Source organism: Balaenoptera acutorostrata, chromosome 3, assembly GCF_949987535.1.
Source record: "Balaenoptera acutorostrata chromosome 3, mBalAcu1.1, whole genome shotgun sequence".
NCBI classification, from domain to species: Eukaryota; Metazoa; Chordata; class Mammalia; order Artiodactyla; family Balaenopteridae; genus Balaenoptera; species Balaenoptera acutorostrata.
In genome coordinates, this window is record NC_080066.1 from 126,010,253 (window position 1) to 126,037,672 (window position 27,420).

The 27,420-nt window shown below is 37.3% G+C and overlaps 2 protein-coding genes across 4 annotated transcripts in view; one reads left to right on the plus strand and one right to left on the minus strand.

Moving 5' to 3' along the window:
- KLHL28 (kelch like family member 28) overlaps nt 1-13,688 on the minus strand; it is a 28,348-nt gene extending 14,660 nt beyond the window's left edge. Inside the window, exons 1-2 of one of the 2 annotated variants that reach the window (XM_007182006.2) lie at nt 13,455-13,688; nt 12,735-12,917 (exon numbers count right to left, since the gene is read on the minus strand). The gene's annotated coding sequence lies outside the window, so the exon portion shown is untranslated. The remainder of the gene's footprint in view (nt 1-12,734; nt 12,918-13,454) is intronic. The other variant, XM_007182005.2, reaches the window with a different exon arrangement.
- Nucleotides 13,689-13,763: 75 nt separating this feature from the next.
- The window catches only part of TOGARAM1 (TOG array regulator of axonemal microtubules 1), a 79,424-nt gene continuing 65,767 nt past the window's right edge, over nt 13,764-27,420 (plus strand). Inside the window, exon 1 of one of the 2 annotated variants that reach the window (XM_057542380.1) lies at nt 13,764-16,066. In XM_057542380.1, coding sequence (XP_057398363.1) covers nt 14,024-16,066 — 2,043 coding nt within the window. In that variant the 5' untranslated portion in view covers nt 13,764-14,023. The remainder of the gene's footprint in view (nt 16,067-27,420) is intronic. The other variant, XM_057542379.1, reaches the window with a different exon arrangement.

Genomic DNA, 27,420 nt, shown 5'->3' on the forward strand with positions numbered 1-27,420 from the left:
GCTGGAATGTAAAGTAAAAAATGAATTTAGACACAGACCTTACTTATATCCTTCACAAAAATTAACTCAAAATGGATCACAGACCTAAATGTAAAATGCAAAACCATAAAACACTTAGAAGATAACACAGGAGTAAATTCTAGATGACCTTGGGTATGGCAATGATTTTTTTTTAGAAAAGACACCAAAGGCACAATCTACACAAGAAAGAATGATAAGTTGGATGTCTCTATAAAACAAAACAAAACAAAAAACCACACAAAAACTTCTACTTTGGGAAAAACAATGTCAAGAGAATGAGAAGACAAGCCACACACTGGGAGAAAATATCTGCAAAAAAACACAACTGATAAAGAACTGTTATTCAGGGACTTCCCTGGTGGCACAGTGGTTAAGAATCTGCCTGCCAATGCATGGGACACGGGTTCGAGCCCTGGTCTGGGAAGATCCCACATGCCGCAGAGCAACTAAGCCCGTGCGCCACAGCTACTGAGCCTGTGCTCTAGAGCCCGTGAGCCACAACTACTGAGCCTGCGTGCCACAACTACTGAAGCCCGCGCACTGCAATGAAGAGGAGTCCCCGCTCACTGCAACTAGAGAAAGCCCTCATGCAGCAACGGAGACCCAACGCAGCCAAAAATAAAAATAAATAAAGAACTGTTATTCAAAATAAACAAAGAACTTTTAAAATTAAACAAGAAAAGTAACAATCTGATTAAAAAATGGATTAAAGACCTTAACAGATACCTCACCAGAGAAGATACAGATGGTAAGTAAGCAGATGAAAAGATGTTCAAGATCATGTGTCATGAGGGAACTGCATATTAAAACAATGACATACTACCACACACCTATTAGAATGGTCAAAATCCAGAATACTGAGAACACCAAATGCTGGACAGAATGTAGGGCAAAAGGAACTTTCATTCATGGCCGTGGGAATGCCAAATTGTACAGCCACTTTGGAATATACTTTGTTAGCTTCTTATAAAACTAAACATACTCTTACCATACAATCCTGCAATTGCCTTCCTTGGTATTTACCCAAATGAATCGAAAACTTATGTCCACACAAAAACCTGCACATGGATGTTTATTGCAGCTTTATTCTCAAGTGCCAACACTTGGAAGCAACCAAGATGTCCTTCAGTAGGTGAGTGGATAAACTATGGTACAACAAGACCATGAAATATTATTCAGTGTTAAAAGAAATGAGCTGTCAAGCTATGAAAAGACATGGAGAAAATGTCTTACCAAGTAAAAGAAGCCAATCCGAAAAGGCTATATACTGCAAGATTCCAATTATATGACATTCTGGAAAAGGCAAAACTATGGAGACAGTAAAAATATCAATGGTTGCTAGGAGTTAAGGGGGACGGAGGATGAATAGGCAAAGCACTCAGGATCTTTAGGGCAGTGAAATTACTCTATATGACACTATAATGGTAGATATGTATCATTATATATTTGTCCTAACCCACAGAATACAGAACACCAAAAGTGAACCTTATGGTAAATTATGGACTTTGGGTGATAATGACATGTCCATATAAGTTCATCAATTGTAACAAATGCACCACCATGGTGGTGGACGTTGATAATGGGGGAAGGTACACATGTGTTGGGGAAGGGTGTAAATGGGAAACCTCTGTACCTTCCTCTTAATTTTGCTGTAAACCTAAAACTGCTCTAAAAAAATAGTCCTTTAAAAAAGTAAATTAAAAAAAAAGGAGACCTAGCTACCTTATAAGTTCACATCTCTCCCAGACCAAACAATTATGTTCCAAGATATTTAAAAGAACCTGAGAATGAGATCCCTGAATCATCGCCAGTGCCACAAGACAGGAGACTATTTTCAAAAATAAGAGTGTAATTTCTACTAACATTCTGGTAAGGTTAATGTTAATTTCAGATAACACTTTAAAACAAATGATTAAAGGTTTGATATGTGAATACTTAGAAGAGGATGTAGTGATCTCTAAGACTAGGATGCATGAGTTAACAAGAAGATGTGTCACAGATTAATCTTTTTTTTCCTGATGTATTTAGAAGACTTGCAGATCAGAAAAATATGCAATGTTTAACTACATACTTGTAAAGAATTTTATAATGCTTTTATGATTTTGCGAACAAAACCAAAAAATATAAGCTAGCTCAGTTAACTAAACTAGCAAGTGGTTGGACAACCACACCAGAGTATATACTACTTAATGAAATGAGTTCCACCTGGAGGGAGGTTTCTGATGGTATACCATAGGCCGAGATGAAGATACTGCTGGCAGGCTCTTCAGCTTTGCAGATGATATGAAGCTGCAGAGGACAGCAAATACATCAGCTAACAAAACATGGATCCAAAAAGACCTGACATCTAATAAGAAGAAATTTAAGAGGGATAAACGTTAAGATTCTATAGTGGATGCCAAAACAACTATACAAGTACAGAAAAAGAGAGAAAAGACAGATCTGTAGGATGTGTTTAAAGGGTTTAGGGATTTTAATTTTAGCAATACTTTAGCAAATTAATCTTATGGAGGTTTAAGGTGCATTAATAGAACTATAATATACAGAACTAGAGAGGAGACATTCCACTTGGCTCTGCAAATGTCAGACCACATCTGGAATACAGATTTGGAGTATCATCCTTTAAAAGGGATCTAAACAAAGTAAAAGACCTGATGAAGAGAAGAAATTCAAGACATCTTATGGGTGTTGAGTCCGAAGAAAAAAAAAAGGAAATCTGAGAGTTATGTGAAAAACCAAAGGGTGAAAGTTACTCAGTAATAATACAATAATATAGGAATGTTGTGAGGATTAAATGCATTTATGCATATAAAGTGCTTAGAATAGTGCCTATCACTTAGTAAGTTCGTGATAAATATCTTATTTATTTATAAGTTATCTTATTACTAGTGATTTTTTTTACATTGTTTGCTTAAGAGGTATTCTGCTTTCTATGTTGTACCATCTCTTACTACTGGGTAAGAAATCTACTTTGTACCATCTTTGTACAAGATGTCAGTGGACATCTTGGACCACACAAAGTATTGAAGAATTGTTGATTCTCAAATCAAGGTAATGAGTTATTGGTTAGATTCATTTTTAGTATAAATAGAAATCATACAGTAATAGATCTTTATACTAATTTTTGTATATCCAATTCAAGACTGGTAAATTACCATCAACACGATATAAAAGCATACTACAATATTGATTTGTAAATATACATACACACACATATATATGTACACATGCAACACAGAAAAGAACATATGTTTGTGTGTATATATGACACATATCCAGATATGCAGGATGGTATAATTTTAAGAGACTGGGCTCTGGAATCAGGTTCCTAGGGTTACAATATTGTTTGTACTATTTAATAGCTATGTGACCTTGAGAAAGTGATCTTAAAGTCTCAGTTTTCTCATCTGTAAAGCACAGACAAAATGGTACACATAGCACTCAATAATCATTAGGTGCTATTTATTATTATCATTATCTTCCTTAAGAAGACTCGGTTTTTGCCAGCTAAACCCATGTGACTCCCTTCCACACTCACCAAAAACGGAACAAAGCTTACTTACTGTCAAATGAATAAATACAAACAGGGCAAGGCCAAAACCTGACTAATTTGACCAGAAAAGATAACAGCGAGCCACTTTTAAATTTAGACAGTTTATTACTTACAGTGAAAGAAGACTAAGCTCCCTGGATCCTTGTCCCACATACTAAAAAGGACAACACAGAAACAAAAGGGGCTGGATGGCAGCAATATAAGTTGTGAAGAACCCAAACTACGGCAGCAGCAGTTTTATATTCTGGAGCTCTATTCTGCAGGGCAGCAGGACACAAAAGTCCCATACCTCATCACACCAGGGAGGTAAAGAGAAACTGTCTCACGGCAGACTCCCAGGGGTGACTGAGAGGTAGGTCAGAGATGGCCTTGCAGCAGCTCCTTAAAGACCACCCATCCTCTCATGTTCCAGGAGAATCGCAAGGTGTTCCAAGACTCAGATAAGCTTCAGTCCTACAGCCCAAGCTTTTGCCTATGTGGACACATGCAAGTTCACCAGAATGCCAGGATGAAGCTATTCCCCTACACTTATACCCTCTGTAGTATTTTTCCTCTGTCTCACTTTCCTATTACCCCCCCAAAATAATAAAAATGATCAAAGGTTTAAAAACCACTCAAGAAGGATACTGGTAAAGATGACTTCATAAAAGAAAACCCATACATATTTCTATCATTGTACTGGATTCAAATGACATGATGTTTAATCCCTTTAAGAAGTATTGAGAATAAAGTTTAAGAGATTATACTCTTAACATATAACCAAAACAATTTGAACTAAGAACTTTAAAAGGGCAAGGTAAATATAGGGAACTTAAAATGAATTACATTGGAGGTTTGCCATAACATCATTCTTAACATTTTAAATTTGACTCCTTTTCTCTCTCAAGAAATCTGACTTAAGAGAAATTCACCGAACTTTTAAAAGAGAGAGCTTTAAAACAATGGTTCTCCAAATATGATCCTTGCACCAACAGCATCAGCATCACCTAGGACCTGCTAGAAATGCAAATTCTTGAGCTCAACCACACATCTAAGGAATCAGAAACTAAGGAAGGGGCAGCAATCTGTGTTTTAAGAATGCATTAGTATTTTTATGCATGCTAATGTTTGAGAATCGGTTAAAATATTTCCAGCACAAGTGTAACTGCTTAAAAATTGTGGCAAATTATAACTGTTACTCCTTCAAAATTATGAATTACAACTGTGACTATACTTGGTTCTTAGTTATTTACCCATAAATGGCTAAAAATAACTCACAGACGCAATCATTCCTAATCTTCAAAACCTAACCTTTGTCAGTTTTACACTGGCAGTTTCATTTATCTCAATAACAACCTTGTGCAGAATGAAGAACAAGTACCATAGAAAACAGGAAAGAACAGTGAGGAAAAATGTGAATTTCAGGGCCAGAGAGATTAGTGGGTTCAAGTCAACATTTGACTACTTAATAGCTGTAGACTTTGGGCAAATTACTTATTCTAAACTTGAACTTTCTCATCTGTAAAATTTGTTGTGGATTAAATAGAATGTTTGGTTTGGAGAAACAAATCAAGGGTGAAAAATAGAAAATACAGAAATAGATAATTTAATATATGTAAATTTAGTTTATGATAAAGCCAGCATCTCAAAATCAGTGAGGAAAAGAGAGACTTTTAAATAAACATGTTGGGATAACTGAGCCTCAGGAAAATAGATAAAATCAGATCCCTTCCACATATCTATGCCAGGATAAATTCCTTATGGATCAAAGGTATAAATGTAAAAAATGGAATCATACAAGTATTAGAATAAAATGGAGTGAATTCCTCTATAACTTAAGATTAGAGAACAGTTTCCTAACTATGGTACAAAACCCAGGGGCAATAAGTGAAAAAGTAGATCAAATTAATTACATTAAAAAACTTTGAATAGCTAAAAAAATAATAAGCAAAGAACAAAATATAAATGAGATTGAGAAAAAATTTACAATATATATAAAATATGTATCAGCAATAAATAAAACATTCCTAAATTACTCTAGCCCTATAGAAAAATTAGGCTGAAGAAATGAACAGATGGTTAAAAAATACAAATGGTTCTTAAGTATATGAAAAGATCACTCAACTTCAGTTATAATCAAATGAATTAAAACTATATGGAGTTAACAATTCTCTCCTGACAATATACTCTTGGTGAGGCTGTAAGAAAGAGGCACACTCACACATCCTTGTGGGAATGCTGAATGATACAGACCTCTGGAGATAAATTTGGTAAGTCTAGCAAAATTACATTTGCATTTACCCTTTGATCCAACAATCCTCTTCTAAGAATTTATCCAAAAAAATACACTGGCAAAAAATATATAAAGACAAATGCATAAGGTAATAATTGTAGGTCTATTTGTACAAGCAAAAGAATAATACCTTATGCTTTTGAACTTTCATATTTGAGAGACCAAGAGGCAACTGACCAAGAATTTTACAACAACTCTAATGCCCACCAACCAAAAAATGGCTGAAAAAACCTATGGCACATCCATACAATGGAGTACTATGCAGCTGTGAATAGAAATGAGGAATCTCTGCATATACTACTCTGCAGGATCTCCCTGATCCAAGCAAGGAAGAGAAATGTGTGTACAGTATGTCACTATTTATCTAAGAAAGGGGAGGTTACAAATATACATACCCACTTATTTTTTTAAAAAAAAGGAAATATTACATGGTTTATTTTTTAAAAGGTTACCTAACAGAGAAGGGAGAGAAAAGAGTGGAGGGGATAGAGATAGAAGCTACACATCTTTGGATATATCCCATTTATAGATTTGACTGTGGAATTAGGGTATTATTTTACACAATTATAAAGCAAAATTAAACCTTAAAAACACAATCCATTAGAAACTTGAAAATAAAAGGAAGCAAAGGAACCCAATGTTCATCTAGTTAGTAGCCTAACCATACCATTCCAAATAACTTTAAAACAGTAATTTGATAGTCCATCCCTAGTGGGGTATGCCCTAAAAATTTTTACACCACTTTCAGTAATCACATGGTTGGTGGGAGTGTTATTTGTATTCTGAAACTGTTACTGTGCATTGCCACATGCATAATTACGTGACATTTCTAATTCTATCATCCCTAGAGTCATTTGTGATCTGGGATTCTCAATATGAGAGAAGAGAAAGATGTAAGACTGAGACATTAAATATAAACCTTGTAGTCTGATTTTGAATTAAAAATATCAAATATATATAGAAACATTATATACACTAATACATATGTATATACCATATGAAATATATGAGATATACAAATGTATAAAATGTATATTAAGAAAAAAATTGTATTTCCTAGCTCTGTCTACTAAAAAGGGCTAGAAATTACAACCAACCCAGTAGCAAAGAGCACTCCTAGCACCAGATGTGGTCCCTAAATACTGTTTCCCTCCAAGGGAACAGAACTCCTTGGAGAAAATGGCTGATTCCAGACCTGGGGCAGAAAATGTCACCATAAATTTGGAATCTTTACATACTAGGTAGCAATAAAGCTATCAATGATGACTAAGGTCATAAAAAACTTAGGAGCCAAACTGAATAGGCTCTCATTAGTCAAAGAGATGGGACAAACTGATCATCAATTACAGTAACTGCAATTGATTAAAACACAGCAGACATGCTTAAATCCGTGAGTTCATAATGATAATAAAATTATGATAATTTTAAAAAAGTGCTCACCACTGGAGGATGCTAATCAATCAACTCATTATTTGAAACCTAGCAAATAAAGGGAAAGAATCAAGCATTTATGCCTTTCCTATAATAACTGTACCACTGGGTTACCAAATAGATGAGGGTAAGTTTTTCTTTATAAAAGTACTCCAGTTATTAAAGAAGGAATGATAGAGTATCACCATTTTACAATCTTAATGAATTAATAGAGGTAGACATTGATTATGAAGGGCTGCTAATGTCACAAAAACAGAGACAACCAGACATCAGGGTCTTCTGATGGAAGATCATAATACCACCTATAAATATTTTTGCATACTCCCACTCACCACACACACACACACACCCCAAAATCAAACATGTAGTCAACAGACTAGATCCAACTATTAATTTACAAGAAATAAAGAAAACAGAAAAAGCATGTTAAACTATAACAGAAGGATGCAATCAGCAAAAACATCCTGACTGTGAGAAATTTTATGGAATAAATAACGTAGACGGCTTCAACAAATAAACGGAAAGAAATAGGATGAGAATGAACCTACAGATTACTATAAACTTAAAAGACATTATCAACCAAATATAACCTGTGATTCATTCAGGTGCGTGCACACACATATAATATACATACACATACACACAACATTTAGGAGACAACTGGGAATTTTGTACACTGACTGTATTATTGATTATATTAACTAATCACTGTTATTCTTTGTTGTTGAACAGTGATACCATAGTTTTGTTTTTAAGAGTTTTTATCTTTTACAAATACATACTGAAATATCAGTAGATAAAATGATGTCAGGGATTGGCTTCAAATTAATATAGGATGAGGGATTGGATAGAAATGGATATGATGTCATGAGTTGATACCTGCTGAAGCCGGGTGACAGGTACATAAGGGTTCATTACATTATTCTACATTTGCATGTTTATGAGATTTTGTACAGGAAAAAAGAAATAAAGAAAAAAATATATGGCACTAAACTTCACATAAGACTTACAGATGAAGAACCTGACGTTCAGAGAGTTTAGATGAATTAACAAGATCACACAATTAGTTAAGACGTTACTGGGACTATAATGTTTTCTTAACCTTAGAACAATGTTCTTTACATATTACATTAAAAAAAATTACAATGCTGATCAGTGCTGACCTGCTTAAAATATTTACTGAACCAATTTATAATTGTTGCTACTCCTGATAAGACTAAATTATTCTATAAAGAGCATCTAGAATATCTTTGATTGCCATAATGTACCAGCTACTGTTCTAAGCTTTTTACATGTATTAACTCCGTTCATCCTCAGAGTAACACCATGAGATAGGCACTGTTATTATTATTATTCCCATATAACAGATGAAGAAATCTGAGGCACAGATAAATTAAGCCCAAGGCAAGATTTAAACCTTTGCACTCTGTCTCCAGAGTTCTTAAATACTATGTTATAGTGCCTCACTTATAAACTCATAATTTCTTAATCTTATTCAAGTTTTAACTCAAACAAGAAACTAAAAAGGTACAGAACAGAAACCCAAAAAGCACAGATCATATACATATATATAAAATACACACACACACACACACACACACTATGTAGATCAGATACAAGAATACATCAGGGGCTTCCCTGGTGGCGCAGTGGTTGAGAATCTGCCTGCCAATGCAGGCGACACGGGTTCGAGCCCTGGTCTGGGAGGATCCCACATGCCGCGGAGCGGCTGGGCCTGTGAGCCACAATTACTGAGCTTGCGCGTCTGGAGCCTGTGCTCTGTAACAAGAGAGGCCATGATATTGAGAGGCCCGCGCACCGCGATGAAGAGTGGCCCCCGCTTGCCACAACTAGAGAAAGCCCTCGCACAGAAACAAAGACCCAACACAGCCATAAATAAATAAATAAATTAAAAAAAAAAAAAAAAGAATACATCAGACCTTTAAAATGAAATAAAGAGAGGTCCATGGAACAATCATTCCCTTCTGTTATTTATATAATAGTAGGATTGATTCTTCTTCCCCCACATCCCTGCCATACTTTTTTGTTTTTAATTTTGGCATCATAAAACAAATACTTAGGACTACTCTAAATCCAGGTAACTGGATTGATTAGTCAAAATTGAATAAATGGTATCCATTTGAAAAGTTTTAAAAAGGTAATAGCATTGTACTTCACTTCTAATCACATTCTTATTACATAAATATCCACAATATAAACATAACATTAGATAAATTTAAAATAAAATCAAACATTCCATAGTCTACAGCAGCTTCACAATGTTAGATTCTGAAACCAAGCTATTAAAGGTCAAGTTGTGAGTTTTTACACTTAATTGACACGTAAGCTACAAAACAGTGGTGCTGAAATCAGCTGGGAGGCAATTATCTGCTACAAAGAGAGCAAATAAATGGTCAAGAGAAATAAGAATTGTTTAAATTTCTTTCCCACAGTTCAATTTTCCTCACAGAAGAATTCAACTAATGATGGCATAATAATTTTGACAGTGAGCCTATGGAACAAGTTGGCTTATTTTCCTTTTCTCTGAGATTGACTTTCATTATATCTAGAGAAACAAAAGTAAAATTAGAAGCCTGTTATAATACGAGTCATTATATCATAGATTCCAAAATAACACAGAAGAAAGCAAGTCCCCAAAGCCATTACTACATCCAGTAAAAGCTCTAAGTTACATAATTAACCCATCTACTGAAAAACTGGTTACAAAAAATGTGAAATCCTGTTAACAGATTAGTGCTTAAAATGCAACAAATTTTTTTTTGTTGTTTAAAAGTAGCGTTTTGACTCAGAAATGCACAATGGATTTGGAGCACAAACCTAAGTAAATGAAATATAACACTGATACACATCAAGAAAACCTGATTAATCCTACATGTATAAAAATAAGCTCATAATTTCTTAACCTTATTAAAGGCGTGACTCAAACAAGAAACCAAAAGGGTTCAGAACATAAACCCAAAGAGGAAGATTAAAAGACATATAATCAAATAATACATAATAATAGATATGAATGATTAATGATGGAAACATCTAATTTTATCCTATAGTTTCAACACTCTCCCCCATCCAAAGTTTTCCAAAGCTCTAAGCAAGTAGCTAAATTGACTAATTTGAGTAATTACTTTCTGATGCAAACACCCACAAAATGTGCCACGGTACAAATGTAGATGATGTAACCTCAAAAAATTGTTGTGAGGATTCAATGAGTTACTATTCATTAAGTACCCAGCAAAGTGTATGGCACACAGCAAACACTCAAATAATAGTGTAATTATAATTACTTGTTAATGTTAATAGCACCTTTCATTTCCATAGCAATTCTTCACAATAACTTCTTAAACTATACAAAATTCTTAACAGTTTACAGACTTCAAACTGGTTTCCAATATTCCTGGACGTCTGTAAAATTTGAGTAAGAACAAGGAAAAAAAACTATAGTGGTTCATCCAACCAATTAATATTTTATTCTGACTGTGGAAATAAAGGATGCTTTTAGGGCAATTGTGTTTACCTTAACTTCAGCTCAAAAAATTAAGGTATGTGGGCTTCCCTGGTGGCGCAGTGGTTGAGAATCTGCCTGCCAATAATGCAGGGGACACGGGTTCGAGCCCTGGTCTGGGAAGATCCCATATGCCGCGGAGCAACTGGGCCCGTGAGCCACAATTACTGAGCCTGCGCTTCTGGAGCCTGTGCTCCGCAACAAGAGAGGCCGCGATAGTGAGAGGCCCGCGCACCGCGATGAAGAGTGGCCCCCGCTTGCCGCAACTAGAGAAAGCCCTCGCACAGAAACGAAGACCCAACACAGCCATAAATAAATAAACAAATACTTTAAAAAAAAAATTAAAAAAAAAAAAAATTAAGGTATGTATCAGAAACATTCCTTAATTTAACTAACTAATCCATTAATTTAAGTAAACTTTCTTGAACTTACTGAAATTATCTTGAAATTCTTAACTTATTTTATCTGAATTTGCTATTTTCAATGTATTCTTAATTACTCCCTTTCAACTTTCAGAGGTGTACTATTAATACACCTAATAGTGTATTCCACTGTTCTGGAATTTGATTTAAAAATTTTTATCCTACCTCTCTATATGGTTAAATACAAAAGACTTCCCTAGTCAGTACACAATTCCTAGAATTCAAAAATAAGATTTTAAAAAAATCTGCTTCGTAATAGAAATAAACAGAATATACATTAATTGGATGAGATTTATTTTCCACAAAATAACTCTAAAAGATAATTAGTAAGATATGGGATGCTGATAAGGTCCCATTTCCTGGTCCCATCCACCATGAAGACTAATGCATCTTCCAAGTCTTCATCAAGGAAATTAAAGGTAACAGATATAAAATAGACTGCAATCTATAACATAGTGATCTACAGGGCCCTGAGAAAAGGGTCAAAATGAAAACTCATCGTGCTTTGTTCCAAGGAAAAGGATATAACTAGTTGATTTAAGTATCCAAGCCCCTTGAAAAAGTATTCTTTATAGAGAGAAGGGGTAATTCTTAAGCTTCTACCATAATTTTGATGATGATATATAATTCAGGACTTTCCAAGTTCACTTTCTTTGTTCCATGATTACCACACAACTTCCCAAGTTCTTGCATACAGGAAAGAGTGCACTGGATTTTCAACCTGAAAATTCTGATTACTGGAAAGGGTTATCTTCTATTCCAACATAAACTGGCATTCTAATGTGTACATTCTGATGTGTACATCATTCTTTTAGTTAAGTCTTAATTGAGTTCCTGAAGTCTGAGCATACATGAGTAAAAGTATAAATCTGAACTTCTTACGTTGGAAATATGAGAACTAGACATTCTTTCTCATGACAACTTCTAAAATCATCTCTTGGTTTTCACTCCCCTGCCCTTACCCTGACCCTAAAATTTAAAAAAAAAAAATTATTTTTTTAGTCAAACCAAATTTAGGCAGATTCATTTAAACACCAAAATGACTAATTAAAATCAAAGTAACAACCTAGAACTTAAACCAAAACAGAAGCATGCATGTTTACACAAGCCCCATTTACATTTACTCTACTCCCAAAAGAAAGGGGAAAAAGAAAAAAGAAAAGAAACCTATAATAATCAAATTGTGCTTTAAGACAATACCCAGAAGTTATTTTTGAACTTCCATTATCCAGCAAAAATTATTTATAAAGTGGTTTGGTATGCTAAGACTTAAAAAAGTATTTGAGACATCTCGTGTGGTACAGAACAGGGTAGGAACACTTGCATTTTAAGTGCATAAATTGTAGACTTCAAATGATAACAGACTTTTCTCACTGGGTCATTCAAAAGCAACTATATTATTCCTTCCCAAAAATATTTTCTTCCACACTCCAAAGAACTCAGCCTCACACCAGGCACTCGAGCTCTTCAATTGTTTCCGCTTAAGTTTAATTACAAGAAGGAAAAAATGCTCACCAAATTCACAGTTCGCCTAAAACAAAGAAACGTCTATTATCAGCTCTAAGGCAGCTCAGGGCAGAATTCTCTTAGGACCGTGATGCCAAGAACTTCAACAGCAACTGAAATTCTCTGCAATCTCTGTTTCCAGGATACTGAAAGGCTGCAGAGACGCGGGAGGATCCTGCAGGGAGGCTGGGGCTGCGGAGGGAGCGGGAGAGGGGAAGGGGTGAGTCCCACAGAGGAACTGCATTAGACTTTGAGAACCTATAAGGGAAAGAAGGTTAGCTACAAGGAAAAACAGATTTATCTCCAGATCAAGTACGTTTTCAAAGAGAACTTAAAGTGATGAGGATAAGGAAAAATGACAGAAAACCATTGACAGAAAACCAGTAACCCTCCAAAACCGGAGGGTAAGCGAAGTAGGAAAAGGGGGTTGGGGGGGAGGGCGAGGAGAGTAAAGGCCTAAAACACCAAGATTTGAAAAAAAGTACGCGAGCTCTGAGCTTGGCCTTGGGCCGGATCTCCCGTCCCGGTAAGCGGACGGCAGGCGGAAAGGATCGCACTTAGGGCTGTAGATAGCAACGCGTTTACAACGATTGAGCCCTGCACAAGAAGATGTCGCCTCTCTCCCTGCTTGCTCCCGTTCATTTCTTTACATCTTACTCCAGCACCAGCGGCACTCCAGCAGAACTCTGCCAAAGCCTGCGCCGCAGAAGGACAGCAAAAGGAAAATACCTGAGTCCCAGGAATCACGCCCGCAGCAACAAGAGGAGGAGCCGTGGACAACGCGAACCCGGGCAAGATCCTCTTTTGCCTTTAGTCAAATCCCAACTCTTACGGGTGGGGCGGGGAACTTCCGCCCTGAGCGAGGAGAGCGTCACTTCCCCTTAATGCCTTCTCTCTTCCTCGCCTTCTCCGCTCCAGATACGTTCATTACGTTCGCAACGTTTTCACTTCCTTTTCCAGGAGCCTTCTGCCTAGTCCGAACTTCCGATGTGGACTACATGACCCGGCATTCATGACGACAGATTGATTTCCGGGTCAAGAGGTCCGCGCTGGGTACATCACCATGGAAGCGATCGGTTTGGTCACGTGGTGCCCCTGGTTACGCCCGGAGGCAGCTGTGGGGTCTGGGGCTCAGACGGGGGCCATTTTGCCGAAGGCAGTCTCCTGGAGTTGGGGGCTTAAGCTGTTTTTTTTCCTGCTCTGCAGCTTGAGGCTTGGAGAAGAACAGGAAGGCTGGGCTCCATCGAGCCCTTCGGAGACGATGGTTTCCTACAGGCTCCGCCACTTGACGACCCTTCATGGAGGCTGCGCCCTTCGCGCTGCTCCCGCAGCCGCCCCTTCCAGCCCTCTGTGCCTATCGCCTCCAGAGCCGCAGTCGTCCTCCCGCCCCAGAGACTGATGGTAGACGAGGTGGGGGCGCCATGAGAGGCGAGAAAAGCTACTGCTGCCGTGGAGCTGCCGGAGACCGCGGTTCCTGCCCGACACCTTCGCCTCTGGCCTCGACCCTCTTGATGCCCGCGGAGGCAATCTCAAGTAATTGGTCTGGGTCTGGAGGTGGTTTGTCAGGGGGAGATGAAGAGGAGACTCGGCTCCTTCAACAACTCCGGACCGCGCCGGATCCTTCCGAGGCCTTCCAGGCTTTACAGGCTGCTTTGCCGCGCCGGGGCGGTAGACTTGGCTTCCCCCGACGAAAGGATGCATTGTATCGGGCCCTGGGCCGAGTGCTTGTGGAAGGAGGTAGTGATGAGAAGCGACTCTGCTTGCAACTCCTCTCGGACGTTCTCCGGGGTCAGGGGGAGGCAGGCCATTTGGAAGAGGCCTTTAGCCTAGCACTTCTGCCTCAACTAGTTGTCTCCTTACGAGAAGAGAATCCAGCCCTGCGGAAAGATGCGCTGCAGATCCTACACGTGTGTCTGAAACGTAGTTCTGGACAGGTGCTGAGAACGCTTATACAACAAGGACTGGAAAGTACCGATGCCCGGCTTAGAGCTTCCACGGCACTACTGTTCCCTATCTTGCTTACTCCTGAGGATTTGTTGCTCGGCCTAGATCTTACCGAGGTGATAATATCCTTAGCCCGAAAGCTTGGCGGTCAGGAGATAGAAGAAGAATCTGAGACAGCCTTCTCTGCACTTCAACAAATTGGGGAGCGTCTTGGCCAAGAGAGGTTTCAGTCATATATCTCTCGCCTGCCTTCTGCCCTGAGGAGACACTACAATCGCCGCCTGGAGTCCCAGTTTGGAAGTCAGGTTCCTTATTATTTGGAACTTGAAGCCTCTGGATTTCCTGAAGATCCCCTTCCCAGTGCAGTGCCTCTTTCCAACAGCAATCTTAAATTTGGGATTATTCCTCAGGAGCTGCATTCAAGGTTGTTAGATCAGGAAGACTATAAGAACCGGACTCAGGCTATTGAGGAGCTCAAGCAGGTGATGGGATGCTTTAACCCTAGTTCCACCTCTCATTCTAGCCTCGTCAGTTTCATTAGTTTGATGTATAATTTGTTAGACGATTCTAACTTCAAAGTGGTCCATGGCACACTTCAGGTCCTGCATTTACTGGTTGTTCGCCTTGGAGAGCAGGTACAACAGTTCTTGGGACCAGTTATAGCAGCTTCTGTCAAAGTGCTGGCAGACAACAAGTTGGTGATCAAACAAGAATACATGAAAATCTTCCTCAAGCTAATGAAGGAAGTAGGTCCTCAACAGGTGCTTTGCTTACTCCTAGAACATCTCAAACATAAGCATTCCAGAGTGAGAGAGGAAGTAGTGAACATTTGCATCTGCTCCCTCCTGACCTATCCCAGTGAGGATTTTGACTTATCCAAACTGTCTTTTGATCTTGCCCCAGCTCTTGTAGATAGCAAACGCAGGGTACGCCAAGCAGCTCTTGAAGCCTTTGCTGTGTTGGCATCATCAATGGGCTCAGGTAAAACCAGCATCCTTTTCAAAGCTGTGGATACTGTTGAGCTGCAAGATAACGGAGATGGAGTGATGAATGCTGTGCAGGCCAGATTGGCTAGGAAAACCCTCCCAAAGTTAACAGAACAAGGATTTGTGGAGTATGCAGTACTCATGCCATCATCTGCCCAGGGTAGATCAAGCCATTTGGCACATGGAGCAGATACAGACTGGCTTTTGGCAGGTAACAGAACTCAGAGTGCACACTGTCACTGTGGTGACCACACAAGGGATAGCATGCAAATTTATGGATCTTATAGTCCAACTATCTGTACTCGAAGGGTACTAAGTGCAGGAAAAGGAAAAAATAAATTACCATGGGAAAATGAGCAGCCTGGAGTCACGGGAGAAAACCAGACCTCCAAATCAAAGGATATAGAACAGGTATGCATCTTCCCTAATTTCCTTGAGTTGAAGCAATGAAAGAATTTAAAATGAAAGTATGCTTGTAATGACTTAAAGGTGAGGCTCCTTGAGGGCTGTATGCTTTGTTTTTAAGTCAATTTGCTGATGTATCTATTATAATGAGACAGGTTTGGTAGGTTAGGTAGGCTTCCTGCTTGACTGATTGGATTAAATTTGAGGCACAATTTGATATAGACAATGCTTGGATTTCAGTTTTGGCCTGTCACTTTGGCATATCAGTTATCTCATTCATACAACAAACCTGGTATACAAACCAGGTTTGTATACATTCATATAACAAACCTGAATACCTGGTAGGTGCCAGATAAAGAGCCAAGTTCTGGGAAGGAAGATGAGACCAGTTCTGCGGAGTTTAGGGAAAAGGTCAGACCTATAAACAGGCAGTTACAAATTTGTTAAGTGCTAAAATAGAAATATAAAGGGTCCTGTGGGAATACTGAAAATAGAAAAAATAATTCCACTGGAAAAGTAAAAAAAAAAAGCCTTCCAATAAGATATGACATCTGAACTGAGGTATTTTTCCTCAAAAGTTTTTATTTTGAAAATTCCAAATCTGTAGGTTATTTAAAAGAATAGTACAGTGAATATTCATATGCTTCATCTGTATTTACCACATTACCATCTATAATGTGATGAACTTTACATGACATCACCTCATGAGGCATGTAATATCAGGTGTCCCACTATTGGTGATGCTAAGTTTTATCACTTGGTTAAGGTGGTGATAGCCATATCACTCCATTGCAAAGGTTTATTTTCCTCTTTGTAATTAGCACATGATCTGCAGGATGATACTTTGAGACGTTATGGATACGTCAACAACCTTCCACCCCTGTTGTTAGCATCCACTAATGATCCTTACCTGTATATTTATTACATTGGGAACTACAAAAAAGGGTGACACTTCTGAAAATTCTAATGGTCCTTCTGTATTTGTTACCTGGCATTCTTTTTTATTCTATGTGTAATAATTAAATACATTAGTATTCCTTTTGATGCTAAAATTGATTTGACCAGTGGCTGGCTCCTGTGTCCTTTCTCCTGACTCTTTAGTCTTTGAACACTTCCTTAACTTAAACATAATATGTTGCCCAGGCTTACCTTGTATTTTTCTTGCTCCAGACCTGGAATCAACCTTTTTTACAAGAGCGCAAGAACTGCTTTTTTTTTGTGGAGAGTGGAATTTTAAAACAAAAATCTGGGTATAGATGTGCTCACTGCTATTGCTTATCATTATGCATTGGTCCTTTCAGTGGATAGAACCAGGGAATACCTTTATTTATTTATCTATTTATTTATTTATTTTAATTTTATTTATTTTTTGGCTGCGTTGGGTTTTCATTGCTGTGCGCGGGCTTTCTCTAGTTGTGACGGGAGGGAGCTACTCTTCGTTGCGGTGTGCAGGCTTCTCATTGTGGTGTCTTCTCTTGTTGTGGAGCACGGCCTCTAGGGCGTGCGGGCTTCAGTAGTTGTGGCGTATGGGCTCAGTAGTTGTGGCTCGTGGGCTCTAGAGCGCAGGCCCAGTACTTGTGGCGCACGGGCTTAGCTGTTCCAAGGCATGTGGGGTCTCTCTGGACCAGGGATCAAACCTGTCTGCCCTGCATTGGCAGGTGGATTCTTAACCACTGTGCCACCAGGGAAGTCCCAATACCTTTTTTATTTTTTGAAAACAAATTCATACTGATACCTCCAATTCAAATCCAGCACTACAAGGTTCGTATTCATCTTCCTTTAGTCCATATTTGTATCTCCCTTCTCCCACAGTATAACTCTGGTCCCCAATATCAGTTATATTTATCCATATGCTGTATCCTACAATACACAAAAAATAATTACTACACCAGTAATACAACAACTAGCTACCAACTAAATAAAGTTCAAGATTTCTTTGCAGTTGTTTTTATGCTTAGACTTATCCAACAGTCATATGGTCAAACTTTTCTTAAATTAATTGGTTTATAGGTGATTATAATCGAAATGGTATGATAAAAGATGAATAGGAATTTGCTAAGTGTGGATGCATCCTGGTGAATTTCAGACTGAAGATATATATGTTCAGAGACACTGAATTATAAAAGGACTTGGAGAGTTAATAAAAAATGGCGAATTTCTAAACAGCTGAAACAAGGAGTTTGGTGGGAAGCAACAGAAGATGAAACTAGAAATGTAGGCAAGGACCAAGTATAGAGATCATTTTTGTAAATAAGGAGTTCGTGCCTTTCGCAGTATGGGTGGAGGAGAACTGTGTTCTCTCTTGTTCCTTTTAATTCTAAAATTTTTCATTTTTTTAAAAAATAATTTTTCCATATTTACATAATTTAGTCATACGGTTTTTCTCGTGTATTTCTCATATAACTACGAGGCAATGAATGATTTTCTGTAAGCATTTATTTTAACACTGCTTGTTATGTGTCAAATCTAAAATGTTAGTGAAGGGAGTTCTCTGGCAGTCCAGTAGTTAGGACTTGGTGCTTTCACTGCCATGGCCCGGGTTCAATTCCTGGTTGGGGAACTAAGATCCCACAAGCTGGGACTTCCCTGGTGGCGCAGTGGTTGAGAGTCCGCCTGCCAATGCAGGGGACACGGGTTCAAGCCCTGGTCGGGGAAGATCCCACATGCCGCGGAGCAACTAAGCCTGTGCGCCACAGCTACTGAGCCTGCACTCGAGAGCCCACAAGCCACAACTACTGAGCCTGTGTGCCACAACTACTGAAGCCCACATGCCTAGAGCCCACGCTCCACGAAAAGAGAAGCCACCACAGTGAGAAGCCCGCACACCACAACAAAGAGTAGCCCTGGCTCACCGCAACTAGAGAAAGCCCATTCACAGCAACGAGGACCCAACACAGCCAAAAATAAATTAAAAAAAAAAAAAAAGATGCCACAAGCTGCGTGGTGTGGCCTAAAAAAAAGGAAAGTTAATGTATTAAGATTCTGATGCTCGCTAAAGCACCAAGAATCTGAAAATTAACACATTTCTGAAATTCTAGTGTAGATATATATTGCTTTTGAAAGAAGTTATGGTGAAATTAAAAATTATCCCAGAAATTAAGTTATACAGTTGTCCTTCAGTATCTGAGGGAGATTGGTGTCAGGACACCCAAGCATACCAAAATCCGCAGATGCTCAAGTCCCTTATATAAAATGGCATATTTTAGTTGCATATAACCTCCTCCTGTATACTTTAAATCATTTCAAGATTACTTATAGTATCTAATACAATGTAAATTCTATATAAATAGTTGTAAATGCTATGTATTGCCAAGGAATGGAAAATTCAAGTTTTGTGTTTTGGAACTTTCTGGAATTTTTTTTTTTTTTAAACATTTCCCATCCACTGTTGGTTGAATCTGTGGATGTAGAACCCACTGATTTGGAGGGCTGACTGTACTTTCTTGCTCAGAAATGGTCTGTAGAAGAACTACATTGGAAATTATCTTAATGGAGGACATGGATTAAATATTTAAATATTTTTATGTGTGCAGTTTTTTAAAGTACATATATTTTTAAAAAATTAATAAATACTATAGTTTCAAGCAGATGAATAGACAGAGCACAGAGAATTTTTAGGGCAGTGAAATTATTTTGTATGATACTACAGTGATGGATACTGGTCATGGATATGTTTCTCCAAACCCATAGAATGTACAACACCAAAAGTAAACCCTAATATAAATCTATGGATTTTAGATGATAATGATGTGTCAGTGTAGGTTCATCAGTTGTAACAAATGTACCACTCTGGTAGGGATGGTGTTAGTGGAGGGTGGGTATCTCCTATATGTGTGGTTGTGAGTAGGGGATATATGGGAACTCTCTGTACTTTCAATTTTGCTGTGAACCTAAAACTGCTCTAAAATATAGAGGAGGAGAGGGAGATCAGCTCAGTTTGTTGAAGACCACTATTCAAGAGACAAGGAAAGAACTAGAGATGTAGAACTTGGAAGTCCCATATTGAGAAGTAATTGTTGAAACTGTGAGATTGGAGGGGCTCTCCAATGAAGGGCATTTAGAGCAAGAGCAGAGTGCTTAAGAGTCCATTTTAGCCTACAAGCCCATTTAAGGAATAGCAGTAGGAGATAGAACCATACAAGGCAAAGAGAGTGCCTAAAAGTTGGAAGAGAACCAAGAAAGAACAAAGGTTTTAGAAGTGAAGTAAAGAAAGTGTTTCAGGAGGTACATCAGTACTGTTAAATGCAGGAGAGATTGAGGAGAATTAAATCTGAAAAAGCATGATTTGTTCTTATATATTCAACCTGCTACTTGTAAAATTATTTTTGAAGGTACTTTTCTCATAATTTTATCTTTCTTAATTTCCTCTTAATAATTCTTCTGATTGTAAAAAATTATAGTGCTTATTATAGAAAATTTGGAAAATATAAAAAGGCACAAAGAAGAAATTTAAAATTTTCAGCGATCTCACTACTGAGGCCTCCTGTGAATATTCTATTGCCTGTTCTTCAAGTATCATTTCAATTTATTTATACAAATGTAGATTATTTTTTCCATATGCAAACATCTCCCCCTTTCACTTTACCATGAACGTTTTTTTCTTGAACAATAAATAATTTGTAGTAGGATCTTTATTGGCTGTTTAATATTAGATCATATAAGTCTGTTTAGCTGTTCTCTTACTTTTGAATATTTAGGCTTTTTAATTCTGTTTTTATTTCCACCATTTAGTTGATTATTTTTGTGCCCTGACATATAGACTGATAACCAGATTCCTGTGGTATTCTGGTTATCAGAAACTTTGCATCTCTTTCTGTGCTTTTATGACTGTTTTAATGGTTTAGTGGGGTCCGGTAATCAGGCATCACTAGCTGGCTGCCGTGTTAGCTATATTTTTCCTAACAGATTTCTCTACAACGTATTAAGAGTTACAGTAACCTAGACTGAAAAGTAAGGAGCATACGTGCTTTATGTGTATGTAGTTACTAAGTCTGTAGCTTTTTCAAGGTAGAAGATTTGGTTATTGGAAGGTAATTGGGACATGGACGAAAGTGGTTTTAGACAGACCAAATTTATAAGTTTATGAGATGAACTGATAAGGAAATACAGGCAGTAAGCATTTACTACACATCTTTTTGATCATCCACTATGTGTGAAGCCAAGGTCGAGCTTATAGATTACTCTTTAAAGCACCGCCTAGCATTTTTTTCCTCTTTTGGTATTTAGCATGCGAGCCATGTCTTCTTTCTTCTCAGTGATGGTAAGCACTGTGCTGATAGGGACTGTTTTTGTTTGTTTGTTTATATAACAGTACTAACATAGTGCTGTGTCTACAATCAGTATCAACAAATATCTGTTAAGTGAGAAAATAGAATCTAAGGGTTTGAGGGTGAAAGAAAAGACCAAGCAAGATATAGCAGGATGTAGTGGGATGAGTTATTACTATGTTTTATTTTTAAATAGGAAACACCCGATTTGAAAGAAGCAGAGAAAGAAGCCACCAGTGACTTCAACTTGCCTACTCTGTGTCTTGTACTGTGGTAGATTTTAGATTTGCAAGGAACATATGATTTGATCCCTGTAATCATATTTGAGAATCAAATTTGAGAGAGAAAGGCAAGGAATTAATGTCCCTAAATACTGAGTGAGTCAAGAACACAGGTATATAGAGAGGTTAGCTTTGGAATAGAGGCAGAAGTCTTTTCTTCTAGAACTGGAGGAAAAATGAAAGGAAGATGACTTAGGATTCAGAAAAATTTTGAGACAGCAAAATTTTTTTGAAGTCAAAAGAAAGGAAGACATGAGCTCTGGAATAGTGCTTATCGAATTTTAATGTGCATATGAATTACCTCAGAATCTCGTTAAAATACAGATTCTGGTTCAGTTTGGGAGGGGTTCTGAGACTACATGTCTAATAAGCTTCTAGGTGTTGCTGATGCTGCTGATTTGTGATTCACATTTTGAGGGCAGAGCTCTAATATTAGGCTTCCATATTCTGGTAAACTAAGAGGCAAGCTGAGAATGGAAAATAGAGGATCAGGGATTTGAAGAATGTGGGAAAGATTTAGAATACTTAATGTGACAAATTTAAACGTAATAGAAAATCCCGAATTATTAAGTTGCACTAGTGTATTTGGTGTGAACTTAATCCTAAAAATTGAAATTTTCCTTGGATAGTACATCATTTCCAGTAAGTAGTCTTTAATTTTCTTTTAAAAATATGATTGGAGGGCTTCCCTGGTGGCGCAGTGGTTAAGAATCCGCCTGCCAATGCAGGGGACACAGGTTCAAGCCCTGGTCTGGGAAGATCCCACATGCTGCGGAGCAGCTAAGCCCGTGAGCCACAACTACTGAGCCTGTGCTCTAGAGCCCATGAACCACAACTACTGAGCCCATGTGCCACAACTGCTGAAGCCCGTGTGCCTAGAGCCCGTGCTCCACAGCAAGAGAAGCCACTGCAATGAGAAGCCCGCACACCACAACAAAGAGTAGCCCCCGCTCGCCGCAACTAGAGAAAGCCCGTGCACAGCAACGAAAGACCCAAGGCAGCCAAAAAAAAAAAAAAAAAAAAAAAAAAAAAAAATATATATATATATATATATATGATTGGAATATCTGAAAGAGAAAAACGCTTATTTTAAGACATGTCAAAATCATAAACAATCCTGAAAGCATATTTAATATCAGTGTAGATGTTGGATTGTTTCCAATAAATAGTCATTAATTTTCTTTTTAAAATTTTATTGAGATATCTGAAGTATTTGAAAAACTTTTAATTTTTAAAAATTAATTAATTATTTATTTATTTTTGTTTTTGGCCAAGCTGCGTGGTTTGCAGGATCTTAGTTCCCCGACCAGGAATTGAACCTCCAGCCAGGGCAGTGAAAGCGCCAAGTCCTAACCACTGGACCACCAGGGAATTCCCAAAAAACTTTTATTTTTAATGCTTGTCAAAATCATGAGTAACCCAAAAGCATATCTATTCTCAGAGTAAACGATCTATTTAAAAACTTAAAAATAAGTTTTTAAAAATAAACCTTAAAAAGCATATTAAATAAGACAATGTATATATTATATTGATTTTACGATCTAAAAAAAAAGCTATAGCAATTCCCTTGATAAATGGCTGAAACATACCCATTTCCTTGTATACATATTTTTATTGCCCTGTAACTTTTTAACCTAAGGCAGCATCAGCTATATATATTAAATATAACCTTACCCAAAGACACCAACTTTTGTTTTCTCACAGACAAAAAACTAAAAGTCATGTAACCAAGAACTGTCTTTTTATTCTCTCCATGAGTATATATATCTTTTTCATAATGATTTAAGTGGCAAAAATAAACATGCATTTGTCATCATCCAAAGGCATTTATATATCCTTTAACCTGTTTATTTGATGGTTATCCTGTAATGTATAACAGACAAGGGTAAATTTAACATGGGGAACTATATTTAATATCCTGTGGTAAATAATAATGGAAAAGAATATATATGTGTGTAACTGAGTCACTTTGCTATACAGCAGAAATTAACATAACATTGTAAATCAACTATACTTAAATAAAACTTTTTAAAAAGTATTGTGATCAGTGATTTGCATTTTTATCTTAATTAGAAATTAGGTTTTAAAGATTTTTCATTAATTCAGTTTTGTATTATTCTAAAATCTTAAAGTTAACTGAGTCTAGAAATTATAATGTAAGCTAATGTATTAAGCATTATAAGATTTATGGCATTATAAGAATTGATCCCTTTTAATAAAGATATTATCTATTATAAAATTTAATTGAACACATGATTTTACAATTTTTCCAAATTCAGGTTTTTTACCACTTTACCTTTTTTTAAATTTTTTTTAAGTATTTTTTTTTAATATTTTATTTATTTATGGCTGTGTTGGGTCTTCGTTTCTGTGTGAAGGCTTTCTCCAGTTGCGGCAAGTGGGGGCCACTCTTCATCGCGGTGCGCGGGCCTCTCACTATCGCGGCCTCTCTTGTTGCGGAGCACAGGCTCCAGACGCGCAGGCTCAGTAGTTGTGGCTCACGGGCCCATTCGCTCCGTGGCATGTGGGATCTTCCCAGACCAGGGCTCGAACCCCTATCCCCTGCATTGGCAGGCAGATTCTCAACCACTGCGCCACCAGGGAAGCCCGATTTTACAATTTTATATTTTGAAAATGAGTGATGTTAATGTATCCAACCAGTGAAACCAGTAGAGGAAATTTAAGAAATTTAAGTTAATTCGGTGTTTCCTGAGAGGATGAGTTCAAGTTTGCACAAACAATTATATCATACTGATATTATTTATTTATTTATTTATTTTTTGGCTGCATGAGGTCTTAGTTGCGGGACGTGGGATCTTTCATTGGGGTGCACAGGATCTTTCATTTTGGCGCATGGGCTTCTCTCTAGTGGCACGGGCTCAGTAGTTGCCCTGTGGCATGTGGGATCTTAGTTCCCTGACCAGGGATCGAGCTGGCATCCCCCGTATTGCAAGACGGATTCTTAACCACTGGACCATCAGGGAAGCCCCCTAATATTATTTTTACATGGTGATAAAATCTGGGCAAAGACAAAAAGCTGTTTTCAAATGAGTCTGATTTGTCCAAAGAGCCATCTTAAATAGAATTTTTATGTGAATTTTTTCTATACAAGTATATGCAGTGTATTAAAACTTTTAAGTTTAAGAACATTTTTTTTTCCTTGTTCTTTAACCTAGTAACCAAGGTCATTAATTAAACCCACAGCTAGTCTGTGTTTTCCCTTGAATGTATAACTTTTGGCAAGACCATTTTTTTCCTTAAAGAGCCAGTACATTTAAATAATCAGAAATAAAAGAAATCTTAAATTCTCTGTTTGGGTTTTACTTAGTTTAATGTGATATAAGCACTTAACCTAGTAATAATGATTTTTATAAGCCAATTGGAACAAGAGTTTGTTCCAGTTGATATTATCCTGATTGATTAATATTGTCTATTGCGAGACAAGGTATACCAATTTGCTCAAAAAATTTCATATTCATAAAATGGAAAATTTTTTTACTTTCTACATAACTTAGAGGATCTAATTATGATAAATCAGTAGAATTTAAGGTAGAAGCAGGTGCCAATCTATTAAGAATATTGAGCAGCTAAAGAAACAAAAATATAATTAGATTCATTAAGTTCATCAAGGAAGCATCATTGTTGAGTGTGTTGGTTTTAAATATATTTCCACAAATTCTTTGAAATTCTTCACCTGAAGAATTGGAGTCCAGTTCCCCTCTCCCTGAATGTGTCTGGGCTTACTGACTCACTTCTAACAAATAAAGTAGAAATGGTGGTGTGTGACTTCATAAACTAGGTCATAAAAAGGCATTTTAGCTTCCATCTTGGTTGCTGTCTTTCTCTGATCACTTGATCTGGAGGAACTCAGCTGCTATGTTGTGAGCAGCCCTTTGGAGAGGCCCAGATGGCAAGGAACTGAGGCCTCCTACCAGTAGCCACCTGAGTGAACTTCAGTGATCCTTCAGTCTCAGTCAAGCCTTCAGTTGACAGCAGCCTAGCCAACATCTTGATTGCAGCGTCAGAGATATCTAAACCATCCAGTTAAGTTGCTTCCAAATGTGATCTATAGAAGGAGAGACAATTATGTTTGTTGTTTTAAGCTACTGTATTTTGGGATAACTCATTACACAGCAATAGATAACTATTAGATTGAGAACTGTGGTTCCCAGGAATTTGGTGAGACATTTTTTTTTCCCAATGTACATATCCTTTACAATAATGGCATTAAATTTTCTTAGTTTTTAAAAGGCTAAACTTGCTTAAGGTTTGGAAAACTATTAAATATTGTGCTGTTTGGCTTTTGGAAACCATCATTTTTCTAAGTTTTTCTAATTTATAATTAAGTTTCTTTACTGTCCTTTCTTTAGCTTTAGAATTCTAAAATAATGTTAATTTGCAGTTATTTATTTAGCGAAATCGAAGAAAGCTGACCGTTGAATGTTAAGGATTTTGTTTTCTTTATTTTTGGTATAAGAATTTGATTTTTATAGATGTTGTCAGGTATTGGGCCCATAATAAGTAAACATGAAAAAACCTTAATTTTGGATGGAGGAAGAGGGCTCTGGTTATTGGAGTAAAGGAGCTCATATCCATACATTTACAAAACAAGCAAAAACAGAACATACCAATAAGGAAATGAGATTCTAGATTCCCTGTCAGCTGCCACCTGACAAGCAGACTGCTATCCAGCAGAAATCATCTGATAGACCATGAAATCAAAACCCATTTCCACCATTGATGCCATCTGTGTGGAAACTATTGTCCATGTGCCCAGTCAAAATCAGAACCAGAAACAGACTTTATCAAGAATCAGATTCACTGCAAGAGCCCTATTGCTCAGTGAGTTATGTAAGGAAAGGTTCACTGAGGACTCAACGGTCCAAGTCTCAGAAAAGGTACACTTTGAGGCCATGTGTTTGATTCTCAAGTTAGGACCCAGAAGGGCAGTATATTACTGACACCTCCAGAAATAGACATGAAAGAGCAGTCAGAAGCATTTGGTTTGTTATTTTGCAATTTGTTTTCTTACATGATAGAGAGTCAGCTAATAGGCTAAATCAAGGAAAAACCAGGAGTGAGAAAAGAGAAAAAAATTATTACAGACTAGACATAGTTAAGTCTTGTTTGCACATTTTGTGGGTAAACTGGTTAGCTGATACCTACAAAGAGTTCAGTCTGGGTATTCTGTTCTTATGTAGGAAGACTAAGGATATCAAAGAAACCATTTTAGTTGTTTTTAAAAAATACTTACCATGCAGCAGTCTTTCTAAGGTCTGCTAGTCTCCTTCCATCAGCACTGCTACCTTATGCCAGGTATGTGCCATTTCCCTCATTGAAATTCCTTACTTATCAATATACAAAAAAATATTTGGAAGCAACCCAAATGTTCAATAATAGGAGAATGGCATATCTAGTCAATGGAATATTATGCAGCCTTTAAGCATAGTTTATGTCCTTAGACCTAGCAATTCCATTTTTAGTATTTCTGTAGAACTATATATTTCTCTTTATATATATTATATTTCTGTAGAGCATATAATGCACAAGGATATGTGCATAATCATGTTCACTACAAGATTGTAATAGTAAAAAGTTGTGACAAGGAAAACGTCCATCAGTTGGGAACTATGAGTCCAACCATAATGTGGAATACTGGGCAACAGTTAAAAAGAGTAAGAAGATTTGTACGGATTAACATGGAAGGATGTCTACAATACGCTGAGTATAACTATGTGCCAGAGTAGTATATGATCTATTTTTGTTTCTTTTTTAAATTGCTTGTTGAAAAATGTATATATATTGAGAAAGA